The 16,956-nt window shown below is 45.9% G+C and overlaps 2 protein-coding genes across 2 annotated transcripts in view; one reads left to right on the top strand and one right to left on the bottom strand.

The window, feature by feature from the left end:
* The window catches only part of LOC138979446 (uncharacterized), an 80,251-nt gene that overhangs the window by 58,701 nt on the left and 4,594 nt on the right, over positions 1 to 16,956 (top strand). The gene's annotated exons all lie outside the window — the stretch shown is intronic.
* The window catches only part of LOC138980650 (uncharacterized), a 200,108-nt gene that overhangs the window by 32,659 nt on the left and 150,493 nt on the right, over positions 1 to 16,956 (bottom strand). Inside the window, exons 120-130 of the mRNA XM_070353559.1 lie at positions 16,742 to 16,919; positions 16,089 to 16,224; positions 15,679 to 15,890; positions 13,799 to 13,905; positions 8,781 to 8,949; positions 6,361 to 6,534; positions 4,738 to 6,056; positions 3,237 to 3,495; positions 2,488 to 2,682; positions 1,034 to 1,198; positions 368 to 619 (exon numbers count right to left, since the gene is read on the bottom strand). Coding sequence (XP_070209660.1) covers positions 368 to 619; positions 1,034 to 1,198; positions 2,488 to 2,682; positions 3,237 to 3,495; positions 4,738 to 6,056; positions 6,361 to 6,534; positions 8,781 to 8,949; positions 13,799 to 13,905; positions 15,679 to 15,890; positions 16,089 to 16,224; positions 16,742 to 16,919 — 3,166 coding nt within the window. The remainder of the gene's footprint in view (positions 1 to 367; positions 620 to 1,033; positions 1,199 to 2,487; positions 2,683 to 3,236; positions 3,496 to 4,737; positions 6,057 to 6,360; positions 6,535 to 8,780; positions 8,950 to 13,798; positions 13,906 to 15,678; positions 15,891 to 16,088; positions 16,225 to 16,741; positions 16,920 to 16,956) is intronic.

The raw sequence follows: 16,956 nt of genomic DNA on the forward strand, positions 1-16,956 counted from the left end.
CAATATACCTGTTTTTATATGGCGTCACTATAACCGAACAACGACTTATTATTACAAGTTTCTTTCTGTAACAAAAGAAACCAGTTCCATTCTTTTTCTTTAAGTTTGTCTTCTTTCAAATCAGCAAAATGTGCTGATTTGGAGGAATTGCAAAACCAATAAACTTTTCCCAATAAAACAGAAAAGATATGTACAATGTAAAAAGAGCGATACATTAAGTATGAGAGTTGTTTTAAGTACAACACTCTCTTTATTAATTGACTTGTATTTGACATACACTGAAATATTAACAAGCATTCTGGTTCAAAGACAATTTCTACTGTAGCACAGATGGTTTCCGATTTAAAATTATCAAGGAAAGCTATACCTGGGCAGTCAAGATGTTCGCATTGATCTCCCTTGTAGCCTGCTTCACAGCGACAGGTGGCGTTGCTGCATGTTCCATGGGCCGAGCACTGTGTCTGACATCCGGGGTCAGAGTAACAGGGGTCACACTGGCAGAGGTTGGAAAAGGGCTCTGTTTCGTTGCCATGGACACAAGGACGTTCACAGGCCTCCCCCATGGTCAGTTGGCAGTCGACACATCGAGGGGGGAAGTAGTTGGTGCCGTCGCAGGAACCTGGGCAACAAAAAATAATGGTATGCACTTATGATAAAAGAATTAAAGCTAAAAAATGTCTAATGATAAATTCAATACCACTGCTCTTACTGATTCTCATGTTATTAATGTCAGCATCCGGTTGTATGTTGAATACAAAGATGTACAGTTTAAATATTTAATCACACGCCAAACTGAATTTTTGTACACGACACCATGATCCTTTAGATGGCTCTACTAGATGATTTGACGAATGGAATACTTCTGCTGGTGGACAGCATAATTAGCTTACCTTACGATGTAACAAATCATCTCTGTTACTAAATTCCAAAGAATGAAAGATGCAAAGTTATGCCTGCCTGAGTCTTTAATGCGTATACAAAACTGATTACAAAACCACAAAGAACAAAGTCAATGAGCCGACTTTCAGCTTACCTTGACCGTTACAGTCGACTGGATCTCCTGGGCAGTCAGGTGAGTTGCAGTCATCACCTGTCCAGTAGCGGTCACAGGTACACGTCTGGTCAGCAATGGTGCAGTACCCGTGACCTGAGCAACTCTCCGCTACACCTGGACAACCTTTCTCTGCACAGACTTCGCCTGCAAGAAACAAGTTTCATCATTAACTTGACGCGCGTGTGCGTGTGTGTGTGTGTGTGTGTGTGTGTGTGTGTGTGTGTGTGTGTGTGTGTGTGTGTGTGTGTGTGTGTGTGTGTGTGTGTGTGACTTGAGGCGAGGAAACTCGATGTGTACACTGCTAGTATTTGTGAATGTATTTTTTATACTAATGCTGTCCAGTGTTGTTTTTAAATTAATGTTGTTGATCAGTTTGTATAAATGATGCGTGTGCTGGTGTGTATGGCTGGATTGAAATGTTTTTTAACCGCAATGTCATCACAAATTCCCAACCTTGGGCAATTACAGATTCTGTATTCTGTATACAATGAGACGTTTTTTTTCTAAAATGATTCTTCTGAAATAAGTACAAGTTTTAATGTCGTTGAATTGTTTGATCACGTGATTGTTTGTTTGTTGCTGTTGTCTGTAAGGTTCATGTTGCATTTTTTTTGTTCGTTAGTGTTTTTGGAGGCTCTATTAACCAGCCAAATAGCAGTAATCTGTCTATAACTGCAATGCTTCTTGAAATATCAAACTGATGGACAATGACCTTGTAATTTTTTTGTATTAAATTCTTCCTGTCTCGAGCAACCTATTTTTTTCATTGTTTTACTTTTTGCTTTCAACTTCAAACAAGAAAGATTTACCATAATGTTCTGACTTCAAGGCACTGTCAATTATAAGGCGCACCATGGTATTTCAAAGCTAAAAGTATACACACGTCGCTACCAAATTAAAGGGGTACCACATTCTGCCTGCCAAACTTTTGGTAAACATTGGAACCTGTTGTAGTGTTTGTTTGTTTGTTTGTTTGTTTAACGCCCAGCCGACCACGAAGGGCCATATCAGGGCGGTGCTGCTTTGAGAAATTGACATATAACGTGCGCCACACACAAGACAGAAGTCGCAGCACAGGCTTCATGTCTCACCTAGTCACATTATTATGACACCGGATCAACCAGTCCTAGCACTAACCCCATAATGCCAGACGCCAGGCGGAGCAGCCACTAGATTGCCAATTTTAAAGTCTTAGGTATGACCCGACCGGGGTTCGAACCCACGACCTCCCGATCACGGGACGGACGCCTTACCACTAGGCCAACCGTGCTGGTCTGTTGTATTGAAAAGGTTGCATATAAACAGTAGAGGTAAACAGAGCAAGAACAAAATCAATTCAGTCTCAAATGACATGCAACTGACACTAAGATTTAGACTTTGGAAAAGACCAAGGAAAGAAATTCACATTATGGTTCGAAAATGTCGGTACTCACCCCACCATCCTGATTCACAGACACAAGTTCCATTGTTGCAGTCACCGTGGTTGCTACACAGCTGATCGCAGCCAGGGCCTGCGTAGCACGCATCACACTGGCACGTGAAATCGTCCATCGCTGTGCCGTTGACACAGGGCAGCTCACACTCTCGCCCCATCCAGTCAGTGTCACATTCACAGGTTGGGTACACCCCTGAACAAAGTTAAAGGATTGGTCTTTCAATGCACATTCCTGAATGATCACGTCCGTCGCGATATAACCTTGAATGGTTGAAAACGACGTTAAACACCAAATAAAGAAAGAAAGAAAGAATGATCACGTCCGTCGCGATATAACCTTGAATGGTTGAAAACGACGTTAAACACCAAATAAAGAAAGAAAGAAAGAATGATCACGTAAATCACAGATTTTCCCATGCTTTGACGTGGGACCAGAGCATCTTTCCATTTGGCAACTTGGCTGATGCAAGCAATTAACTTGTTTGAATGCTTTTCCAGTCTGACAGCTCACGACATTCAAGCAAGAAACATGCCTGATACAAAGTTTAACTTGTTAGTTTTTTTTCTTCAGTTATCCCATTAATCTTAATCTACAATTTAAAGAGACAGAACATCAACTACAACTGGAGCTACGCAAGCAATTCAACACAAAAGAAGTCAAACAGAATATGAGGCCAAAATGCCTACCATTTTTGCGAGTGAAAATAAAAGACAGACGAAGAAGAACAGACTCCAGTCAAGTCTTACCTGAAGCAACACAGGTGCCGTGACCGTTGCAATCTGGCGTGCCAGGACAGTCGGGTAGGTGACATCCATCGCCGTACCAGCCCGGGTCGCAGATACACTTGAGGATGGCAGAGTTGCACGTGCCATGACGACTGCACGCGCTGCCCACACCCGGACAGTCCTGGTCCTGGCAGTGCTCGCCCCACCACCCGGGGTTCAGGCCACTGGGGCCCGCACAGTCACACGTGTCGTTGTCACACACGCCTTTGCCGTTGCACACCTTTAAGACAAACGACACCAATTAAAGAAACCAAGACGTCTTTTCTTGACCCCCTCTTCCAAAGTAAAACCTCTGACGTCAAAAGCGAAACTAAGTTCGAGAAGACGTCATAATGCAAATAATGGCGTCACATGAACATTCTGTCGCATTTACTGGCAGTCTCCCAGATACCGACAAAGAATTCAGAGAGCGAAGTTCGTCTCGGTGACATTCGTCATATCAGCAGGAGAAAATTACTCGTAAGCTTACCGCTATGCTGTTAATGTATCGGTATCGTATATTATTAAAAGAGTAAGGAAGTGTAAGGCAATAGATAACTACTACCTTGGAATTCAATAAGACCATCCCAAGAAAAGGATGAGAAAACTACCAAGAATTCTTGAGTCACGAGGTCCCCAAAACTCCATGAGGACAGAACAACAGCCAGAAATGAAATAGAGCGAAACCAAACAACATAACAGATAAGAAAAGACAACCACATTGAACAATAGTACAACAAACTGAGGAAACAGGAAATCCAGAAGTGAAAACATAAAAGAAAGATGGCATTTTAATTTGTTTGTTTGTTTGTTTGTTTGCTTAACACCCAGCCGACCACGAAGGGACATATCAGGGCGGTGCTGCTTTGACATTTAACGTGCGCCACACACAAGACAGAAGTCGCAGCACAGGCTTCATGTCTCACCCAGTCACATTATTCTGACACCGGACCAACCAGTCCTAGCACTAACCCCATAATGCCAGACGCCAGGCGGAGCAGCCACTAGATTGCCAATTTTAAAGTCTTAGGTATGACCCGGCCGGGGTTCGAACCCACGACCTCCTGATCACTGGGCGGACACGGCATTTTAATTAAGCTTATATCTCGTCAGGAAGTTGGCATGACCTTATTTTATAACCCGATTGCTTTCACTTTCAGTTGGGCTCATTTCTTTCTTTGGTAGATTTTGGCTTACGACATTTTGTAGCATCAGTAAAATACAACTTCCATCAACAATTCAACTCGGGGAATGTGCTGTATAATCATACATACAAAACGTTAATGTTGAAATCTTTAATCAAACATATCTATTGCAGAACGTTCAATGGATACTTTCCTCAGTAACTGTTCCACTATATCAATTAAATTAGTCTCAGAGTGTCAATGCTAAATCGTCCCGTATTTCTATAACAGCAACGTAGCCAAGAAAAAAACAACCCAACACAAACCATATTATAAGTGTAAAGAAATAACAACGTTACCTGCAGGCAACTCTTGCCGTGCTGACACTGAGAGTCACAGACGCAGACTCCGCTGTCCATGGGTAGCTGGGTACCGTTGCAGGGTATCTCACAGGCCACGCCCATCCACCCGGCCTCGCAGTTCCTACACACCGGTTTGTCCACCGAGCCGTCGCAGAACCCACGACCGTTACAGTCATCGATGCAGTCGGGTAGATGGCAACCTGTGCCCTTCCACCCTTCCGAACACACACACTCTAGGGTGGCTGTGTTGCAGGTTCCTTTACCGCTGCAGTCTGAGCCGTATCCTGGGCACCCAGGTAGTTCACAAAACTCGCCTCTACCTCCGGCAAACCCACAGTCACAAGTTCCGTTGTCCGTGCAATTGCCCGATCTAGAACACAGGATGTCGCAGAAAGCTCCAGAGAAGCAGGGCTGGCAGACACACTCATCTCCTTGGACGGTACCGTTGACGCACCGATACTCGCAAGCATCGCCGAAGTATCCTTGATCGCAGTGACAGACTGGTTGGCCCCTGTCAGTGAGGCAGTCGCCACGGTAATGGCAGTTGTTCGGACATGAAGCCACGTCACAGCCGCGGTTGCTCCAACCGCTGTCGCAGGTGCACTGACCCGTGACGGAGTTGCAGGCGCCGTGACCCGAGCAATCCTCACCCCGGCCTGGACACCCGTCGATTTCACACCTGTCTCCTCGACCTCCGTCGTACCCGCAGTCGCAGATACCGGTGACGGAGTTGCAGGTGCCTCGGTGAGAGCACTCCTCTTCACAGCTGACGCCGCTGTAGCACGGATCGCACAGACACTCCCAGTTCCCGTCAAAGTATCTCATGGGTGAGCCATGAACACACTTCAGCTCGCAGGAGTCGCCCATGAAAGGAAACGCACAGCCGAAGCATCGCGGTTTTTCTTCTCCTGGGCCCAATTCGCATGTAGCGTTGACGCCGCTGCACGGCGGGTTACCGAGACATTGAGGTGTTTCACAGGCTGTCCCTTTCCACCCGGGCTCGCACTCGCACTCGTGGACCGCTTCGTTGCACGTGCCGTGTGCTGAGCAGTCTTCAGGCCAGCCTGGACAGCGGTGGACGTCGCACTGGGGACCTTTGAACCCGGAGAAGAAGTCGCACTCGCACTGTCCCTCTGTGTTGCAGTGGCCGTTGTGGGAACACTGGTGGTCGCAGCGCAGTCCAGTGATGCAGGGAAGGTCGCACTGGCAGCTTCCTGTTCCAGGGTTGGTACCATTGACGCACTCCAGTTCACAGGCCTTGCCGGCGAATTGTGTATTGCAGGCACAGACACCTCCCTCTTCGCATTGGCCACGGCCTGAAGTGGAAAAAAGATATTTCTTTAAAAATAGTATTGCGGAGAAACAGTGATATCAGTTCCAAATGGCACATGCATTCGAGCACCCACGCACTCACGCACGCACGCACACACGCACACACACACACGCACACACACACACACACACATACACACACACACACACACACACACACACACACACACACACACACACACACCTCTCAGCACGTCAAAAGACTTCAATAATTCTTTGTGAAGTCAACTTCAGGCTCAATTAAGGAATGCCTGAAAACTAACAATTAAAAACAAACGATTGACATACCTGAACACTCCAAAGGATCACCAGGACAGACGGGCTGTCCGCAGTCATCCCCTTTCCACCCCGGGTAGCACGAACACACGGAGGAGGCAGCGTCACAAGACCCGTGACCGTTGCAAGAGCCGTCATCACCAGGGCAACCACGGTCTTCACAAAGCGGGCCGAACCATGCATCGCCTGTCACACAATCGAGAAAAAATGACAGAAAAATGACACAAGCAGTAGGCTAGCATTACCACCTGCAGAAGTCAGCGACAGGCTAACCAAAACTTGATGAAGAATTTACCAAAACTTGTTTTCTGTTATGTTTTGTTAAGTAGTAGCATTGTATATTTTTTGCCTAAGGTCATTAAAATAGGTACACTGTATAATAGGCCTTTACAAGAAGTATGCGTCTAAACTATTCACCAGTTTCTCGGCTATGGCTCTGTATAATTCCGAGGAAACAAAGAGGCGGGCATTTGTTGGAACATACATCTGTGATCACAAATCCAATTCAGACTACAAATGGTGCTGATGTGAACTATGTTCCAATAGACTTATCACCTAAAACATCTGAGAACAAAATCATAGGAATAAATGCTTCAATCAATCAATCAATCAATATGAAGCTTATATAGCGCGTATTCCGTGGGTACAGTTCTAAGCGCTTGTCGAAGAGTTGTCAACACAGGACTAACAAAGAAACTAACATCTACAGACGGACACGAACCCTATCACACACTAGCAAACCCTGATAAACATACAACAAACAACTGTTTAACAACAATGTACACATCAATAGCTAGGTCCAAACAAAATAATATTAAACACAAAGAAAACACCTCTCACAGAGCACACAATAAGAATGTCTTTTGGGGCACAACACATCACGTCGAACATGAAAGTCGCAGCCAGCTACGGGAAGAACTGAGTCTTCAACCTACTGTTGAACGCGTCAAGATTGATTCTTGCAATATTTGCATATCAATCATTTGGATTCCTCCTGTTCCTATTCCACTGCACATAACACTTCTCTTCACTTTCTCAACACATCACGTCGAACATGAAAGTCGCAGCCAGCTACGGGAAGAACTGAGTCTTCAACCTACTGTTGAACGCGTCAAGAGAGGGGCTCTGGCGACATAAAAAGACATAAAATGTGCGTTGCATTCTGTTGTTGTTCCTTTTGCATTAAGCCAAACTTTTTCTTCAATACTAATACCAAGTTTGTTCAGCCAAAATCGAACACAGCAGGGTGGACTATATTTCATATCTGTCATAAAATTTCGAAAATCTCTAGCTTTTAACATCACTTTATCATTAAAATACAATTTCGAGAATTCTTCAGTGACAGCATATACATAATCCGTATTGTTCTTTAAATAACGAGACAACGCCGAGTGAACAACAATGTACTGTAAATAGAGTTCTGGTGAAGTACCAATTAGGTTCTGTACATTATGAAATGACAAAATGGAATTGTTTTCTAAGAGGTCATTGACATGTGTTATTCCTTTTTTTGCCCAGTTGTCAAAATAAATTACATTATTTTGATATTTTATATCGATATTATTCCATATGCATGCCATCTTCAGAGATGACGAAGAGTGCAGTGTATTATGTTCCAACCAGACTCGCAGTACTTTGCTCCAGAAGGAGGACTGAAGACTATCTAACCCTTTAAACTTTTTAGGACCAATAATTGAATTAAAACATGATAAATCTGTTCCAAAATTACGGAAATATAATCTAGGAATCCAAGTCCATGTACTATTGTTATTCATATTCGAGAGCTGAGCAAGCCAGCCGCACAGAATAGATTCTTGCAATATTTGCATATCAATCATTTGGATTCCTCCTGTTCCTATTCCACTGCACATAACACTTCTCTTCACTTTCTCAACACATCACGTCGAACATGAAAGTCGCAGCCAGCTACGGGAAGAACTGAGTCTTCAACCTACTCTTGAACGCGTCAAGAGAGGGGCTCTGGCGAAGCTCAAGCGGCAGGGAGTTCCAGACTAACCCTTCTTTTCATTAATCACTGACCCATTTACTACTGATCCATTACAAGTGCAAATAACACACTGCGACCAAGTCCAAAAATAGCGTGAGAGAAATAATCCTGCCAGTTTAACATGTACATGAAGATGTTTTGGAAAAACAACGTTGTCAAGCGAAAACATCGAAAACAGACATGATGCTAACCTTCGGAAATCAAAGATAAACATTACAAAACAGAACAAAAATACAAAATGAAACCGCACACACAAGAAACGTTATAGCTATTGGAATAGTAATCATACACAAAATTAAACATTTACAAATAGTCAATGAAAGAAAGATTCTGTGAACGTTTCCTACTGATCCTGCATGATGACAAATTCCAATAACAAACCTTTCTTGATTCTAGATTGTCAAACAAGTGTCAATAATCTCACCTCTTATGGGAGTATCACAGTCGCACGTGCCAAGAACACACTTCCCTTTGCCTGAACACTCCTCCTGACAGCCGGACCCCGTGTAACAGGGGAGACACACGCACGCGTCCTGCTCGGGTGTGGGGGTGCCATGGATACACACCTGGCTGCAGTCGTGGCCATACCATCCCTGCAGGTAAAGACACAAAATGTGCGTTGCATTTCTCGTCAGTCTGATTGTGTGTAACAAAGCCTGGTCAAACGGTAAAGTCTGCCCTTTCGCTGCCAATCAAAACTTCCTGACTGCCAGGGAATATTGGAGTACGGGGTGTAATAATTCACAAAAAATTCTAGCTCCAAACTGGCAGGAAAATAAAAGCTATGTTATTTTTAAAGGTAATTCAACCAAGAATCTGTTTTTAGTATCTAATCATGGAAATAATGCACAAGTGCAGGACGGGTATACCCGTCCTAAGGCAGTCAAGGGGTTAACTTGAAGAAGTCGACTACGCGAAGTATCCTTCGCGAAGCTGGCCGCACGAAGCTTCGATCAGCACTGAGTTGTTGGCAGGTCTTCGCGAAGCTGGCCGCACGAAGCTTCGATCAGCACTGAGTTGTTGGCAGGTCTTCGCGAAGCTGGCCGCACGAAGCTTCGATCAGCACTGAGTTGTTGGCAGGTCTTCGCGAAGCTGGCCGCACGAAGCTTCGATCAGCACTGAGTTGTTGGCAGGTCTTCGCGAAGCTGGCCGCACGAAGCTTCGATCAGCACTGAGTTGTTGGCAGGTCTTCGCGAAGCTGGCCGCACGAAGCTTCGATCAGCACTGAGTTGTTGGCAGGTCTTCGCGAAGTCGACGTCAGGCTCAGATAAGAAACACGCAAAGCCTAACAAGGGTTCCTGGGAATCTTTCACTATGATTAAGTCGTTCAGTTTTCAAGTTGAACCGTTTGAACTGAACAGTTGATAAAGAATCCAAATACAGCTAGACTTCAAATGTTCCAAAATCAAGCTTAAAAAAATGTGATTGTTTTGTCTTAAAATTAAACGTTCCGCAAACTTCCCTACCTTTGGTTGTTGTTATTTTTGTGTAGAAAAAATCTTTAAAAAATGACCAAGTCTGGTCTAAAACTAGAAAGTATGTGTTCCACAGCCTTTCAAAGGCAACAATTTGAGATGATGACATCGAAAATGTAACCTTCCAAAAAGCGCCAAAGACACAAATTATATTGAACAGTAGCAATGACAATGTGAGTCTAGGTGTAGGGACCTAGGATGGTTGGTTAGTGTTTAGTTGTATCGTCACGATGTGAGTCTAGGTGTAGGGACCTAGGATGGGTGGTTTGTTTTTAGTTGTATCGTCACAATGTGAGTCTAGGTGTAGGGACCTAGGATGGTTGGTTGGTGTTTAGTTGTATCGTCACGATGTGAGTCTAGGTGTAGGGACCTAGGATGGTTGGTTGGTGTTTAGTTGTATCGTCACAATGTGAGTCTAGGTGTAGGGACCTAGGATGGTTGGTTGGTGTTTAGTTGTATCGTCACGATGTGAGTCTAGGTGTAGGGACCTAGGATGGTTGGTTGGTTTTTAGTTGTATCGTCACGATGTGAGTCTAGGTGTAGGGACCTAGGATGGGTGGTTGGTTTTTAGTTGTATCGTCACAATGTGAGTCTAGGTGTAGGGACCTAGGATGGGTGGTTGGTGTTTAGTTGTATCGTCACAATGTGAGTCTAGGTGTAGGGACCTAGGATGGTTGGTTGGTTTTTAGTTGTATCGTCACAATGTGAGTCTGGGTGTAGGGACCTAGGGTGGGTGGTTGGCTTTTAGTTGTATCGTCACAATGTGAGTCTAGGTGTATACATGTAGGGACCTAGGATGGGTGGTTGGTTTTTAGTTGTATCGTCACGATGTGAGTCTAGGTGTAGGGACCTAGGATGGGTGGTTGGTTATTAGTTGTATCGTCACAATGTGAGTCTAGGTGTAGGGACCTAGGATGGTTGGTTGGTTTTTAGTTGTATCGTCACAATGTGAGTCTAGGTGTAGGGACCTAGGATGGTTGGTTGGTGTTTAGTTGTATCGTCACAATGTGAGTCTAGGTGTAGGGACCTAGGATGGGTGGTTGGTTTTTAGTTGTATCGTCACGATGTGAGTCTAGGTGTAGGGACCTAGGACGGTTGGTTGGTGTTTAGTTGTATCGTCACGAAGTGAGTCTAGGTGTAGGGACCTAGGATGGTTGGTTGGTTTTTAGTTGTATCGTCACAATGTGAGTCTAGGTGTAGGGACCTAGGATGGTTGGTTGGTTTTTAGTTGTATCGTCACGATGTGAGTCTAGGTGTAGGGACCTAGGATGGTTGGTTGGTTTTAGTTGTATCATCACGATGTGAGTCTAGGTGTAGGGACCTAGGATGGTTGGTTGGTTTTTAGTTGTATCGTCACAATGTGAGTCTAGGTGTAGGGACCTAGGATGGTTGGTTGGTTTTTAGTTGTATCGTCACAATGTGAGTCTAGGTGTAGGGACCTAGGATGGTTGGTTGGTGTTTAGTTGTATCGTCACAATGTGAGTCTAGGTGTAGGGACCTAGGATGGTTGGTTGGTTTTTAGTTGTATCGTCACAATGTGAGTCTAGGTGTAGGGACCTAGGATGGTTGGTTGGTGTTTAGTTGTATCGTCACAATGTGAGTCTAGGTGTAGGGACCTAGGATGGTTGGTTGGTTTTTAGTTGTATCGTCACGATGTGAGTCTAGGTGTAGGGACCTAGGATGGTTGGTTGGTGTTTAGTTGTATCGTCACGATGTGAGTCTAGGTGTAGGGACCTAGGATGGTTGGTTGGTTTTTAGTTGTATCGTCACAATGTGAGTCTAGGTGTAGGGACCTAGGATGGTTGGTTGGTTTTTAGTTGTATCGTCACGATGTGAGTCTAGGTGTAGGGACCTAGGATGGTTGGTTGGTGTTTAGTTGTATCGTCACAATGTGAGTCTGGGTGTAGGGACCTAGGATGGTTGGATGGTGTTTAGTTGTATCGTCACGATGTGAGTCTAGGTGTAGGGACCTAGGATGGTTGGTTGGTTTTTAGTTGTATCGTCACCATGTGAGTCTGGGTGTAGGGACCTAGGATGGTTGGTTGGTGTTTAGTTGTATCGTCACAATGTGAGTCTGGGTGTAGGGACCTAGGATGGTTGGTTGGTGTTTAGTTGTATCGTCACAATGTGAGTCTAGGTGTAGGGACCTAGGATGGTTGGTTGGTGTTTAGTTGTATCGTCACAATGTGAGTCTAGGTGTAGGGACCTAGGATGGTTGGTTGGTTTTTAGTTGTATCGTCACGATGTGAGTCTAGGTGTAGGGACCTAGGATGGTTGGTTGGTGTTTAGTTGTATCGTCACAATGTGAGTCTGGGTGTAGGGACCTAGGATGGTTGGATGGTGTTTAGTTGTATCGTCACGATGTGAGTCTAGGTGTAGGGACCTAGGATGGTTGGTTGGTTTTTAGTTGTATCGTCACGATGTGAGTCTAGGTGTAGGGACCTAGGATGGTTGGTTGGTGTTTAGTTGTATCGTCACAATGTGAGTCTGGGTGTAGGGACCTAGGATGGTTGGTTGGTGTTTAGTTGTATCGTCACAATGTGAGTCTAGGTGTAGGGACCTAGGATGGTTGGTTGGTTTTTAGTTGTATCGTCACAATGTGAGTCTAGGTGTAGGGACCTAGGATGGTTGGTTGGTGTTTAGTTGTATCGTCACAATGTGAGTCTAGGTGTAGGGACCTAGGATGGTTGGTTGGTGTTTAGTTGTATCGTCACAATGTGAGTCTAGGTGTAGGGACCTAGGATGGTTGGTTGGTTTTTAGTTGTATCGTCACGATGTGAGTCTAGGTGTAGGGACCTAGGATGGTTGGTTGGTTTTTAGTTGTATCGTCACGATGTGAGTCTAGGTGTAGGGACCTAGGATGGTTGGTTGGTGTTTAGTTGTATCGTCACAATGTGAGTCTAGGTGTAGGGACCTAGGATGGTTGGTTGGTGTTTAGTTGTATCGTCACAATGTGAGTCTGGGTGTAGGGACCTAGGATGGTTGGTTGGTTTTTAGTTGTATCGTCACAATGTGAGTCTAGGTGTAGGGACCTAGGATGGTTGGTTGGTGTTTAGTTGTATCGTCACAATGTGAGTCTAGGTGTAGGGACCTAGGATGGTTGGTTGGTGTTTAGTTGTATCGTCTCTTCAGTTGATACTACTATTCGAGGCTGATTTTTTGTTTGTTTGTTTGCTTAACGCCCAGCCGACCACGAAGGGCCATATCAGGGCGGTGCTGCTTTGACATATAACGTGCGCCACACACAAAGACGGAAGTCGCAGCACAGACTTCACTGTCTCACCCAGTCACATTATTCTGACACCGGACCAACCCGTCCTAGCACTAACCCCATAATGCCAGACGCCAGGCGGAGCAGCTACTAGATTGCCAATTTTAAAGTCTTAGGTATGACCCGGCCGGGGTTCGAACCCACGACCTCCCGATCACGGGGCGGACGCCTTACCACTAGGCCAACCGTGCCGGTCATTCGAGGCCAATGCAAGTGTGTCTCCTTTCTCAGTTCACATGGCAAGCTCCATGCTTAACACTATTTACAATCAGGTCTATCACTGTCAAAGGAAGGTTCTAAAAGTTTATAACTTTCACATTTGTGACCCTCCACCACAAAATGAGTCGCATGTCACCTCGCGCGGTTCTGCGCTAGGCTTAATATAAGTCCGGGGAGTGTCTGGTAACAGTGTGAGGGTCACCTTAGTCACAGGCTTATAACTCAAACAGTGTTTGCTCTTTTCTAAAACGGTTTTCACCACTGGATAGAGCATAAAAAACTCTTTAGGGAAATGTAAAAATATTAAAATCATGCAAAGGTGACATGCGACTCATTCCGTCGTGGAGGGTCACATTTGTTACTTCAAATCTCGTAAACAAATCTTGATCTCCTTTCAGAATTCGAATGTAAACATCTTGTCTGGGGGAACGCCCCGGATTGTGTGGGGACCTCATGGTGGTTCATGACATATCCTACCTCGAGGCATTGGCACTCAGGTACGTCGCGGTCTGTTCCATTGCAGACGCCTTGACCCAAACATCCACCTGCACAGTCTGGGATGTCACACGCTTCTCCCGTCCACCCTGGTGATAAAACAGACGATGTATTATTAATGCCAAGTGATTTCCCTGCAGGTGCTATGGATTATTAAATAGAAAATGGTCCATTAAAGTTTTGTTCAGAATAAAACGTACAGCTGATCGAACATCATAAATCCACACAAAAATAAAATGCTACCGTTCCAAAATTCAAGATCAAAAAACAAGACTTGAAGGTTGTTGGAACGTTCAAATATTGACAAACCAAAACGTTACATTTACAGTACGTCCACCCACTGGTCTTTGAAGTCGACAGACACACAAACACTTGTGATGCCAATAATGAACTTCGATGAATCTCGCAAGCAAGATGCCGGCGAAATAATATCATAGCTTCTTCTCTATTTGGAGTGGATTTTGCTTGCTTTTTTATGCTGGAAAAGCATCTTTCGTTGATGGAATAGTGTGCGTGGATCAAAGGATAGAGTGTGTGCGACTGAGTGGGAGTGTGTGCAACTGAGTGGGAGTGTGTGCAACTGAGTGGCAGTGTGTGCAACTGAGTGGGAGTGTGTGCAACTGAGTGGGAGTGTGAGCAACTGAGTGGGAGTGTGTGCAACTGAGTGGGAGTGTGAGCAACTGAGTGGGAGTGTGCAACTGAGTGGGAGTGTGTGCAACTGAGTGGGAGTGTGAGCAACTGAGTGGGAGTGTGTGCAACTGAGTGGGAGTGTGCAACCGAGTGGGAGTGTGAGCAACTGAGTGGGAGTGGGAGCAACTGAGTGGGAGTGTGTGCAACTGAGTGGGAGTGTGAGCAACTGAGTGGGAGTGTGAGCAACTGAGTGGGAGTGTGTGCAACTGAGTGGGAGTGTGTGCAACTGAGTGGGAGTGTGAGCAACTGAGTGGGAGTGTGTGCAACTGAGTGGGAGTGTGTGCAACTGAGTGGGAGTGTGAGCAACTGAGTGGGAGTGTGAGCAACTGAGTGGGAGTGTGTGCAACTGAGTGGGAGTGTGAGCAACTGAGTGGGAGTGTGAGCAACTGAGTGGGAGTGTGAGCAACTGAGTGGGAGTGTGTGCAACTGAGTGGGAGTGTGAGCAACTGAGTGGGAGTGTGAGCAACTGAGTGGGAGTGTGAGCAACTGAGTGGGAGTGTGTGCAACTGAGTGGGAGTGTGTGCAACTGAGTGGGAGTGTGAGCAACTGAGTGGGAGTGTGTGCAACTGAGTGGGAGTGTGCAACCGAGTGGGAGTGTGAGCAACTGAGTGGGAGTGGGAGCAACTGAGTGGGAGTGTGTGCAACTGAGTGGGAGTGTGAGCAACTGAGTGGGAGTGTGAGCAACTGAGTGGGAGTGTGTGCAACTGAGTGGGAGTGTGTGCAACTGAGTGGGAGTGTGAGCAACTGAGTGGGAGTGTGTGCAACTGAGTGGGAGTGTGTGCAACTGAGTGGGAGTGTGAGCAACTGAGTGGGAGTGTGAGCAACTGAGTGGGAGTGTGTGCAACTGAGTGGGAGTGTGAGCAACTGAGTGGGAGTGTGAGCAACTGAGTGGGAGTGTGAGCAACTGAGTGGGAGTGTGTGCAACTGAGTGGGAGTGTGAGCAACTGAGTGGGAGTGTGTGCGACTGAGTGGGAGTGTGTGCAACTGAGTGGGAGTGTGTGCAACTGAGTGGCAGTGTGTGCAACTGAGTGGGAGTGTGTGCAACTGAGTGGGAGTGTGTGTACAAACAACACCAGGGAAACAAACATGATGCAAAAGACAATACGGTTTAGTATTTGCACTTTCTTAAATAAAAACAAATGCTAAACAAGCAAACACATCTCTCCACTTACCTGGGTTGCAGCGACACGTCTGCAGGGCACTGTTGCATTCTCCGTGTCCGCTGCAGTCGCGACCTTGACCCGGGCAACCTCTGACCTCGCACTTTGACCCTCGCCACGCCTCGTCACACACACACTGGTTGGTGCCGGAGCAGCGACCGTGTCCGTTACACTGACTGTTACAGCCCTTGCCCAGGTAACACGGGTGACACGTGCACTGACCACTGAAATGATAGAAGTGTGGTCATCAGTGATGGACGTGCATTACGTTGTAAGCATTAAACTAATAACATAAATAGACGACTTTGGGAAATGCTCTGTTGGTGTTGTCGTGCGCTGTGGAAGAGCTACCCACGTGAAGTCAACGTATTTTCCCTCTGCTTTTGCACGGCTGAATAATAAATACATAGTTGCATGCTCACCTGTTGGGAGGTACCTGAGTACCGTTGACACAGGGCTCGTCACAGGCCAGTCCCATCCAGCCTGGGCCACAGTCCACACAGCCCGGGGGGTCAGTGGCAGCACTGCACACTCCACGCCCGTTGCAGTCCGGTTCACCTGGACAGAGAATATTCAGTTTGCACAGGTAATACATATTGGGGACTAGCTCAGGTTATTTGCTATCAAGAATACTCAGTTTGCTATTGGTTCGGACTTAAATGAATATTTGCCGCCACAAGAAGTGTTCCTTTTAGTTTAGCGAAAGTGCCAGTGCAATATTAATAAATCAATCTTTGTAATTATGCTCTAATCATTTGATAAAAACAGACACAGACATAGACACACACGCGCGCGCGCACACACGCTCTCTTTTTCTTTTTTTACACACTCACTCACTGATACTCATAAACACACATACTCTGTCTCTCTCTCTTCCTCACACACACACACACACACACACACACACACACACACACACACACACACACACACACACACACACACAAACACACGGCACACACACACAAACACACACATAAAGAGACATCCCTGGCCACACTGTCCTACTCACACACCCAAACCCCGGGTTACACACACATACAACCCCCGCCCTCCTCGTCCATCCTGTTCTTACCTGGACAGTCAGGAATGTCACACCCGTCTCCAGCCCACCCTGGATAGCATGTGCACTGGGCCGTAGCGGCGTTACACAGACCGTGACCGGTGCAGTCCTGACCTCTACCTGGGCATCCAGGCGTGTCGCAGAGATCTCCACGCCAGCCAACCGTGCAGTTGCATTTTCCGTTCATTACCTGCAGACAAGGAAGAAAATAATTATAGCCTACAGTT

This window comes from Littorina saxatilis, linkage group LG11 (assembly GCF_037325665.1).
Source record: "Littorina saxatilis isolate snail1 linkage group LG11, US_GU_Lsax_2.0, whole genome shotgun sequence".
Lineage (NCBI taxonomy): Eukaryota > Metazoa > Mollusca > Gastropoda > Littorinimorpha > Littorinidae > Littorina > Littorina saxatilis.